General features: G+C 33.0%; 1 protein-coding gene across 1 annotated transcript in view; it reads right to left on the bottom strand.

Moving 5' to 3' along the window:
* Positions 1–1,116: 1,116 nt before the first annotated feature.
* The window catches only part of LOC108969769 (pair-rule protein odd-paired), a 44,890-nt gene continuing 33,668 nt past the window's right edge, over positions 1,117–12,338 (bottom strand). The window contains exons 2-3 of the mRNA XM_018934692.1: positions 3,848–4,017; positions 1,117–3,330 (exon numbers count right to left, since the gene is read on the bottom strand). Of these exons, the coding sequence (XP_018790237.1) occupies positions 2,638–3,330; positions 3,848–4,017 (863 nt within the window). The 3' untranslated portion in view covers positions 1,117–2,637. The remainder of the gene's footprint in view (positions 3,331–3,847; positions 4,018–12,338) is intronic.

Here is a 12,338-nt window from a genome sequence, read left to right as displayed (position 1 = left end):
AAGATTTCATTAACGAAAACACAACCTGACATGATTTTTTTTCAAAATATGTCACTGATTTAATCACAAAGAGATCAATAGAATGTTTGGAGACACTGGAGTTATTATATATTTTTAAATATGAAGTGGAAGCATTGGTCTGGAATTGAATAACAGAGAGTACTTTATTGACAAAATTAAATTAAAAACGCTATCTTTCCCGCATTTTATTTAAATCTAGGCGTTTTTGATAAATGTAAACACTTTTTATCCTTTTTACTGCCACAATCAGAATGTCAAGGTAAATCCAAAGAAACGAAAATTTGTCTTTGCATGAAATAAAAATGCGAAAAGTTTGCGTTGCATTTGGAATTAATAATTTATTTATTCAATGGATTTCTAATTTTTCAAGAATTATTCATAGCTAACATATTTATTTTACTTTTATTTTTAGTAATTTATTTTTAGTTGTTTGTTTTTGCATTTCACATATGTTTTAAGTTTAATTAGTTTACACTTTCCTCATTTATTCTACTATGCTTTTTACTATTTGTGTATATATTCGTGTTGTTCACGTGTTAATGTGAATATATATGCGTATATGTATGTATATTTTAGCAGTTTATGGGTGTGTGAAGGTGTGTAGCTCGTTAAATAATTATAACTTTTGGACTGTGTTTAAATTTACTATTTATTTATATATATTTATGTATATGTGTGTATGTATGTATATGAGTGTGTTTTCGCGTAAATGAGTACCGCGCGTGTGAGTAGAAATGCGCGGTCAAACAGCGTAAATACTATAAACAATTTAAAATAATTTAATTTATACACAAAATACAATAGATTATTTACTATTTTTCTTATATTTGACACTTATACATATACAGAACTAAATAATCAAAGTACAATTTTTTATTTAATGAAAAAATGATAATTAAAGCAGCAATCAAACTGAAAAATAATTATTTGTCGTTTTTCATCAAAACTTTCTTTAGAATTAAACTTTTAAGTAAATTTTATAATTTTAACATTACTGTGAGAATTTTCACTTAAAATTTCTTTAATGCATTCTAAGTTAATTTCTTTATTTTTGTTTTTTTTTTTTGTTCTTTTTTTTTACATTTGCATCTGCATACATACATATAAAATTATTTACAACATTATTATAATTTTTGGAACTTACTTGTGAACTAATATTACACGCAATTATATTTAATATTTTTATTTCTTAGTTTTTATTGTTTGTGTTTGTTATTAATTTTATTCGCTTTGTTGTTGTGGAGGTAATGAGTCGAAAACTAAGTACTAAGTCGAAGAATCACGCGTTAAACATGCAATATATGTACATATGTATGTATATATGTACATATGTATAAGTATGTAAATGGGCTAAGTGCGAGCACTTGTACTGCATTATGTAGTTTGGTAAGCGAAAAGGTTAGCGCTGAGTTTGCTATAAAATTTAATTATCTATGGCATGGTTAAACACACACTTTTACTTAAATTTTTAAATGAAAAATGTTGTGTTATTTTTGTCATTGGAAGCAGCAGGCACCATTTGGTTTTGTGTTAAATATTGTAAATTTTTATTAAATTAGTATGTACATACTTATTAGCGTGTATTTTATTTATTTCATGTTTGTGTATAGGTATGTACAATTTTGTGTCACTAGATTGACATTTACTTAATTTTTGTGTTTTTTTTTTTATAGTTTATGTATGTAGTATGTTGTATAATGCCAGATGATTCAAAATTTTTTTGTTTACTTTTTTTGAAGCGGCGTAGAAAGTACATTTAAGGCAGACATTTTTTCTTACGTATTTTTGAGGAATTTTCTTCACTATGCTACAGTGGCGGTGAGAATTTGAGCATGGTATGCATTTTTCTTCAGGAAAAAAAATAGTTTGTTTACATTGTGCGAAAAAGTTTTATCGGAAATCAATTATGAACAACATAAAATGAAACTAAGCAAGTGATGTGAAATTTTTATCGATATAAAAATAAAATAAAAACTATATAAGAAAATATATGCAATTATATAAACATATATTTTTCATTGTATAACACTTGCCACTTTATTTAATCAAGCTAAGTCCAAATATGCCCACTTAAGGGAGTTATTTATTAGTTTTTCACGCTTGTATATAAACTTCGCTGATTGCCTCATTAAAAGAGATGTTTGCAACATAATACATTTTAAAATAAAAACTGTTTTCTTGAATCACAAAATAAACGACAAAAATATTTTCAAACTATTGCAGTTAAAACACTAACTTTTCACACCAAAATATCAAGTCATATATTTATATAAAGGTAAAAATGTATGTTACAGTGCCAAATGTTAAAACTCGATATCATTTTTCTGAATACAACTACAAAGCCCGTTCGTTACATTGTGCATATGTATGTGTGTATGTGCGGCAGCGCTAAAAACTCATTTGGTGTAATTGAACTGATTACTCACACTACGATTAGGTGGCTGAGCGGCAAAGAGTTTGGCAATAGCACAACATAACACAGCACAGCCCAGCACATAGCACACACACATACACACATGTGTATATACGCATGCAATCGGCCACACAAACAAGTGCTCTCGCCCTTAACTACTTCGGTGCTTACGCTCACCCTCTCGCTTGCACAGTTCACCAATTTCAATAGGCGGTTGCGGCACCCGGATGCATCAGATGGTGATGATGATGATGATGACCGAAATGATTGAGCGGATTCATTGCATCAGCGGCTGCCGGCGGTGTTGCTGTGTGATACCAATCGCTGGGCGGATGATGTTGCGCCGCCGGATGATATAGCAAATGATGATTGTGATGACCGGTGACAAGCATTGAAGCGGCTGCCGCATTACTGCTGCCTGGAGATGTCGCTTGCTGGTGATGATGATGGTGATGTGTGGCCGCTGCCGACAGCGAGGGCGGTGGTCCCAGTGGTGGTGCTAAGTAAGCTGCCGCGGCTGAGGACGCCATCAATTGTAACGCGGGCGATTTGGCTGAGTGATTGTTGTTCGCGCTACCACTGCCGCTATTGCCAGCGCCGCTGCTGCTGTGATGCGCATGTGAGTGATGTAGTTGTGAGCTGCTTGTGGAACTGCTGCCACCGCTCGAAGCACCCAAATGTATGACGCCATGCATACCGCCAATACTGTGATTGCTCGGTTCCGATTTAATGGAGTGCGGTGAGGATTTGTTACCGATGCCGTTGTTATTGTCGACATTTAGGCGTGCGGACGGTGGTGTTTGCGCGCCGCCGGTCACAATGCTGGACGAGGAGGACTCATCGCCGTCGCTATCATAGCCATGTGAGGGAGACTTCTCATCGATATTGCCATGCACCTAGTTAGGGGTAAAATATATTATAAAGATGTTTGAGATTAATCAAGGTTATAGTGTAGTATAAGCCAAGGTTTAGTGTATTTTAAAAAAATTTTCAGCATTTTTGCATGGAATCTAACGAGAAAGAAGATTTGTGTGGATATTTTTGTTTTTCAATTTTTAACGAACATATATGATACATACATACATATCGTCACCTAAAATGCAATATAACGTAAAATCACTTCCCAGGGGAAGGAAAAAGGGTGTAATAGAAACCACTCATTTTCAAAAAAATTGGGTTTTGGTTATAAAATGGTTATATTATATATAATTATATATCATATCATATATATATTGGATATTTATGAGAGTGGAAGCTGAAAATTGTATGATAGTGAATTGTATGTAATAAAAAATTCAATTTTGATTTTTTTTATGATACGTTGTTTTGCATTTAAGGTGACGATGCAGTAGTTTTTTTCTAATTCTTTAATTTTTTAATTATTTGTTAGTATAATAAAATCCTCAAACCTACCTTCATGTGTTTACGCAGCGATGAGGGATGAGTATAAGATTTATCACAGCCATTGATGCGACAATTGTACGGTTTGTCCGATGTGTGCACATGCGAGTGTTTCTTCCGATCCGAAGAGTTGGCGAAGCGGCGATCACAGCCCTCGTGTTCGCATTTGAAGGGTTTTTCACCTAAAAGAAAATGGAAAAAAAAAAATTTATGAGTCAAGGAGGAGAACACAATAATACAACAAATAATTTAGAAAAATAACGGTAATCATATTTTTTTACTTAAATAAATTTTGCAAAAATTATAAGCAAATAAAATTTTATAAAACATATTCAATCGCGTCAATTTTTGTATCTGCATGTCCTTGTATTGAACCCGCTGTGTGGTCGCTGTCAGCAAAGCTCAATTTTTTTTCGTATTAAAAACGGAATTTGTTTCTTTTACAAGTTAAAAATTTATGACCTCGTTTGTACACTAAACAGCCACAATTGGACTGATGAGTGTCATAAAATGCTGCCACACCGACACCCGCACCAACACCAACATCGCCAGAGTAAACCATAAAATAAAACTTGCCCATTTTGCATGCATTTTTTATCGTCACTACTTTTTTATTATACACGAAATGGTCACGCTTTTGGCCAACAGCACATTGTTGGCAACAACAACAAATAGCTAAGGAGAGCACTGCTATATATGTATATTTGTTTACGTTTTTTATGTACTTTCTGGTTTGCATTTACTTTTGTGCTGATTTGCATGCGTTAAATTTTGTGTTAAGGTTGAAATAAAATAAAACTCCAAAAGAGAACAAATCGCGAACATAAAAATGTATAAATCGAATTTATTTGTTTCGATCGCAATTCGCTTGTTTTTATTGCTATTCTTTGATTTTTATATGCCATTCCAATAGGAATTTTTTTCTTTTTTTTTTTTGTATTTTTGCTTTGTTTTCTGCATGCGGTGTCGGGTGCTTCAACACTCGGTTTTCGCTACGGATTTTAGGAATTCCTGGTATTGGGATGTGTGTGCCTTTTTTAGGGAAATTATGATGCTGCTGTAGACTGCCATCAAGCAGTAGTGATAAATTATTTTTTCTTTTGCAACAGCGCTGCTGGGCGAACAGAATTTATGGCGGCGTACGGTTTTGTCGACACAAAAAAATTGTAAAATATTTCAATATTTCTGATTATTACTTTAAAGTGGGGAAAGACGCGGTATATGTTTGGAAATATATGTGTGTTTAGATGAGCTATGCGCATATAACATGTTTTGAAGGCAGTTTCGCGGGTCCGTGGGTTCCAAAACTGTTTAACAAGATTTTTTAATGTAGTCATAAGCATATACAAAGCGAATACGGCACATAAACATTTTTTTTTTTAATTTTTTACGTTTGATAATCTGCATCACGCAAATCTAGGACTCTAAATTTGTTTAAGAAGATTTAAAATTTTCTTAAGTTAATTTTTTTTTTTTGACACTAGGCACAAGCTAAGAGAGATTACCCTAATTTAAAAAAATGTTAGTGTTATGTGTAAATAGTTGTAATTTTTCGTAGGTCGGTTTTATAATAAATAAATAAACCAAAAATAAATAAATAATTTTTTTGTTGACAAAATAATATTATTTACACTAAAATTTATAAAGGTATCAGTAATCCACACTTATCACAGGAACACATAGACACATATGGGAAAAATAATACACAACAATAGCAACAAATATATTATAGAAAAAATTGACATAATTTATGTTACGCTATAAAGCGTATACAATACGCTCAGCTGAATTTGGGGCAGGATCAAGAGCCAATAACAATGAAAAGTGAAAACATACGAGCAAAAGCGACAAAAAACGATTGCTCGCATGAAGAAGGTGTGTTTTATTGCAAGGAAGAACACCGAGTTGCTGGGGGGACAAAATTACATAATAAGAATCTTTAATATATTTATATGTATAAACGTATATATGTATATATATCCGATTTATTTTAGGGCTGCAAACAAGCCGAAAGAAGGGGCAAGACACAATGCGGCCAATAAATTATCGAAGACGTAAAATGTGAGACAATGAGCCTCACCTGTTTAACGAGGGAGCAACTAGCTACACACGCGAGTAAAGCCAACCAACACATGCTTAAATGCATAAATAAATACATATTAAAAATAGTGACAGAAAACGCATAGTTGAAACCAAAAAAGGTTACAATTTTCCAGAATCAAAATGAAATGTGGAAAAATAAAAATAATACACACACACACACCGGCAAATAGTATACAGGCGATGGTGTGTGATTATTTTATAGCAATACGATTATTCTAAAGCTATCAAACAATTTTCTCGACGACAAGTGTAAAAAGGTCAGTGAGCAAACACAGTACACACATACACATTCATACACATACACCCAACATATTCCGTGCAATGAAAAGGTGAAGGTTCAATATTTATTTGATCCAAATGGTCAGACACCATTGGCGCACACAATGAGCGGAGGGGAGAAATTTACTGTGTGAAAATGTGGAAATGTGTTATTTTATAGGTTATTAAAAGGCATAACAGAATTTTTGTTAGCATTAAGGATAAGCTAGCGCACTTAGGACTAAAAGTGTCGGCTTTTCGTTTTGTTTTCACTCTCTCATGAGCGCAAGTATTTGTACTCCTACATATTAGTTGTAATTTATAAGTTAATAAAATTTAGGATTTATGATAACTGCTTTGTAATTATGTATACGGGGTTTTATAACACATATGCGGCAGTAAAATTAAACAACAAAAATTACACCGCATTAAAATTTGGAATCTAGGCAGAAATGTAGTTAAATTTTTATAGCTCTGAGTTTCTTAAATAACGAGTGCCGTAATATAATTTTGAGAACATATTTCATAGGTTTTTTAACAGGAGAAGAGGTAAACTGGGGAGTTAAAGTGGTGAGGAAACAATCCAAATTGAGGAATAATTAAGTGATAAAAGACTTTTATAATTTTTTAAGCTACGTTAAAAAAATATTATCTTAAAAAATATATTATTTTTAAAAGATTAATTTCCAAAAAAATATTTCAGAAAAATGCTGTTTTCTCAAACAATTCACAACAAAGAATATTTTTTCTCCAACAATTTACTACAATTGTTGCCGGGCTTCGGCTTTTTCGCTACAAGCCTACTTCCTAATTTGTAGCTTTTAGCTTTAATCGTTCAATTACCTGTGAAGACGTCAACGTTTTCATTTTTATTTTTTTTTATTATTTCCATATAATTTTTTATATGTGGTTTATAGCTATTTTTAACGCAATAGTTTTCGTTTTTGAAAATATTTGTAGGCTTTAGAGAAATTATCACTGCCTGCGGGCGGTTATTGTCCGGCTTTTTTACAATTGCATTAACGCATATAGAGGATTAGCGTGACGAAGAAGGCCACGGTCAATGTTGACTGTACAGCGAACGTGGCAGACAGTCCACGCAACCCATTTACCCAGCCGCCTACACCGCCCCAACAACACTTTAGCTATCAACGCTGGCCCTATATCTGTCTCGCTCGGTCATGGCTTGTAGCTGCATTGCCGATCAATACCATTTGACGACAATAATCGAAAAGTTTCACACTTCCAGCTTAACGAAATAAATATGACAAAAGCCACAATGGTTTGTTGGAATTTCTCGCTTGCATATTGCTTGGTGTTATTGTTGTTGTTGTCACTACATGTGGTTACGCTTTGTTTGTATTATCTGTAGTTGTTGATGTGTTTTTTTTTTTTCTCGTTTTGTCCACTGCTGTCACTTTTGTTTTGACTTTTAAACTCAGCAATGTGCTATGCCGTATGCCAGTGATTCCACGCGAAAAGCGCCAAGAGCGGCTTAGTGGCGGAGAAGGGTGGAGCACAACTCCTTCACAACTCCAAGTCAGTTTTTTCGTTTTTTTTGTTGCTATTTCGCTCCATTCACCACTTGCGGCTTTTGCTTTTGTCAACATATTCTCACTTGCATTTTTATGACGTCTGCCACTGGTATTATTGTAATTGTTGTTATTGTTGTAGCATGTAATTTAATACTAATTTATGCCTTTTTAAGTATGTTTAAGCGGATGAAAAGTTTTCGAACAAAAGTATAAGCACAAAAGTGCGGTACATATATGTATGTACATACATATGTATGTATTTAAGTTGTAATTATGTTTTGACTGAGAAATCATAAATACCATAAATACCGAGGAAAGGTAATTGAGCTGTGGCGATTATTAAGTTAATTTTTTTCATTTGCACATATTTTGTTATGTTTACAATAAATATAAATATAAGAGAAATACATAAAGTACTTTTAATTAATTATTAATTTTTAATTTGCAAGACTAGCTTTTTGTTAAATTTTTATTATTATTATTATTATCTTTTTTTTTTTTTTGTTGCAAAAATTTCCCATGCACCTTTTTCTCACCATATGCTTCTTACATTTTACTGCTATATAATATGCTTCAATTTGTTTGAATTTTATATTCATTTCAATTAGCCATTTCCCCACATTAACCCCACTTAAATATGAAATCCCAGCAGATTTGCTCAATTTTCATACACAATTTAACAATTTATAACAATTTAACGGCCATTTAACAGTCAGCCGCCTCTCTCCCTCACGCTTTACAACACAAGCACGTCTCATGTACACAACACATGTGTTTGGTGTCGTGCATCGTTGTCAAATCACATTAACCGCTTGACAGGCCTATACATATGCTTACGAACATGCACACATACGTTTGATAGCACTCCCTCATCATCATCTATTGGATGGCTACAGCGCTCTCATTCTTCGCTCTAAGCTTGCGTCAAATGACTTGTACTACATTTAAGAGCGCGTAACAAATCATTTATTACGGTATTTAAGTGTAACCAAAATAAAACATTGACAAGAATATAAGTTACTATATTTTTGCTACAGTTATCGTGAGCGTTGTTGTTATTATTATGCATATAGTAATTTTATATACATATATACATATGTACATATTTGACCCAAATTTAATGACATTTGGGATTATGAGGGTTGCCTTGCCTTCGTTGTGTTTGTAGTTATGTGTGTATTTGTATGTCAAATGTCAGTGTTGGTAAATCATTTAAGGAAATTTTCGGTGCGGCTTGCTCCATTGGAGTACTTCATAAATTTGTTGTTATTTTTGGCTTGTTGTTTGCCCGCCTGGTTATTTGTATGCGCGACTATTTGATATGCGGTGATTAGTATGTAAATACAATAAGTTGAATATGTGTTTATACATTTTTTAGTATTTGAAATGCTCAAAAGCAAAGCCGGCTATAAAAATATTGAATGCGTAAGCTTTTGCATAAACTTTTTGTTGAAAAATGTTTATGCGAATATATTCAAAAAGCGTTTGCTTTATAAACAATATGTACTATAAATAGAATTTTTCATCGAAAATCTCATTCTTATTTTTGTTCAAAATTTTAAAATATATCAATAAACTTAAGAAGCATTTTACAAAATCTAAAAAAGTGTTATTAGAGCCTTCAGTTATTTCCATAAATAACATATTTTCTAGTACAGAATTTTATTTTTTAATAATCATTCATGAAAAAGAGCGGAATCAGTAGAGCAGAGAAGCACGCTATTTAGAACATTGCGTGTTACTAGAAAAATATTTAATTTCTTTTTGTAAATTTTTGTTTTGTATAAATATGCCAATTTGCCTTTTTTTTACAGGCTATAACATGGAGCAGTGTATCCCTTAAATTGTATGTAAATATATATGTGTTGCATATAAACAACATAGTTTACCAAATTTTATTTCTTTTATTTTATATTCTTATTTTATTATTCTTAAAAGTTTTTGAACATTTGTCTTAAAATTTTAACCGAGCTGTTATTATCTGCATGGTGGTCAATTTAATAATTTAATCAAGTTTACCAATTTATATTTGAGCATGTCAATACATACATGCATATATCTATGTATGTATAAGATGAATAAAAATACCAATAACAGGTAAAAATTTGTATGAGATTCCATTAAAACGCATGCGTAGTGGAAAAAGTAATTTCACTGACATTTTTGCCATTTATAAAATGTCAATTTCAGACACATTACTTAGGTGCCTTTGTTGCGCCAATTTATATACATACATATGTACATATGTATATGTATATTACCGAGAATACAGCAAGCATCACATCTACAAAGTTTTGCAAGAGACTTATGCACTTACAAAAATGTTTATATATTGCATGACTTATTAATAATATGCGGAATGTAATAAATACCTGCATGAAAATACGCTAAAAACGATTTAAAACAATATTAAAACATTTGTTTGAAAAATTTTTCTTACAATATAATTTTATTTTCTGCTTATAGCGCATTCCAGCCTAAAACTGCGTTTAAAGCCAAAAGTGTAGAAAACATCAACGCATATTACGGCTGAAACGACGCGCAAGAGACTTAAGTTGCACGTAGTAAAAGGAGAAGGCAGAAGTTAAAAGCCAAATTTCATTTTAGGCCCCCAAATCGACAATCTTATTTGAATATTTCAATAAAATAAATCCCACAGCTAAGAATAGAGCGGTATAATGCAGCAAAGGAAGCGCAGAAACACGTTATATTGTTGAAAGGCGAAATGGCGACGGCAAATGAGCGTAAAGATTTCAATGTGTGGCAGCGCGAACGCCATTGTTGGCAATATGCCCCCAAAAAGGTCGCATACCTATTTAAATATATACATAAAAAGATATTTGTTTGTAAATATAATAACTTTATATATTTATATGTTTATGTGCGCAAATTCACGTTGCTGCCAAGCGCAGGCGACAAAATAAAGAAATGTTCAATATTGCGTGTCCGTGGCGCGCACCTACCCCGCCACCTTCGCTGCTGCCACCGACAGACGCAAACGTAGTCGCCACGTTTTTGTCGCATTGGAAGTCGGCCAGGCCAGCCTATTTTGCGGCTGTTGTGTAACCATGCAAACAAAATGCCGCTCATTCCAAGTCACTGCGTCACAAAGGTGACAAGTCACAAAAGTATCTAACATTCTTTATATTGTTATTTTCTTGCCACTTTTATTTAATAAAATGTTATGCTTAGCAATTATTATTTAAAATCAACTTTATTAAAAAATATTTTTTACTTCACCAACAACGCATTTGGCAACTCTGTTCGGCTTATATGCAGGCGACGTTGTGTTGATGCTGCGAGCTTTAACGCACAAGCGCCATTATGCTAAATGCGAAATAATAATGTTGGACGCGTGCTGAATGAGGGAGTGTAGGGTGCGTTTGTTTGGGTGGTTGCTTTGCTTCGTACTTGCCGAGCATTGGCTTTTGGGTGGCGGGTGGCCACATTTTCGGTGGTTAAAATTTCATTTCGTTGCTTATGCTTAAACAGTTTACGGAACGGAATGACCTGACATGCAGGGGCGTATTCAGCACAGTCAAACACACATATGTACATACATATACACGAACAAACGAACAACGCAAGGCATGACATAGCCCCCCCACTCTGCCACAATATTTACGCCAATACGCCTGTCACTTACAGATTTCGAATATGTACCTGTGTATGTGTGTATATATGTATGTACATATGTATATATGTGTAACAAAGTGCTTTTGTAGAAAATGAACGTTCCAGCCGACAATTTGTGCGTGCATGTGTGCGTGTGCACTGTGCTTTGTCTGCCACACAGGAGCAATATGCTTTTTTCATGTTGTTGTACAACAAATGCAGGCAACTAGCTTAGCGCCAGAGATGTTATTTTGGTTTTTCGCAGGTTTCACTCGCTTTGTGTTTGTTTGTTTATTGCTTGCCTGCTGTAGCGGTGGTAGCAAACAACAAAAAAAAAAAAAGCTGGTAATGATGTTGTAGATGTTTATGCTGAGATTGACTTTGTTTTGATAATCGTTTATAGGCTTTCGCAAAAACACATTGACGCATATTAAAGTGATTTTCCGTAAATTTATTGAGTTAAGAAGTTGTTGATTAAAGAAAGCGGAATTCTTGCTATGCTATGGACGTAAATACTTGTATGTATGAAAATATAATAAAGATGTGAGGGATGATCTAGGGAAATATATTCAAGAATTTTTGTGGATGCATGCGTGTCATCAAATGTGTGTGTGTAAATATGTCAGATATTTCAATATATTTTGAATTTATGTAAAAAAATTGCGACAGACAGCAAATATTATGAAAATAGTATTGTATAAGAAAGAAGAGAATTCGAGTTTTAAGCTTTTTTATATAAACTGATTTCGAATAAAAACCTACAATAAAATATATGAATAAAAATACCGAATACTCTACTACATGCATACATATATAAAACCATCAAAATTTGTTGGAAGCAATAGATAAAAAATCAAAAGATAAAAAATAAAATCAGACACCTTGCTTTCCGCTTCAGCACATATTTAAATTGCAATAATTCCACACCCACGCTATTACGAAAACAAAGTTCAACTACCTCCGATAACCGCAAATAAATTTTCATCTACATA

The sequence above is a fragment of the Bactrocera latifrons genome, unplaced genomic scaffold (genome assembly GCF_001853355.1).
Source record: "Bactrocera latifrons isolate USDA-ARS-PBARC rearing strain unplaced genomic scaffold, ASM185335v1 scaffold_106, whole genome shotgun sequence".
In the NCBI taxonomy this organism is placed as follows: Eukaryota; Metazoa; Arthropoda; class Insecta; order Diptera; family Tephritidae; genus Bactrocera; species Bactrocera latifrons.
This window is presented reverse-complemented; position numbering and strand designations above follow the sequence as displayed.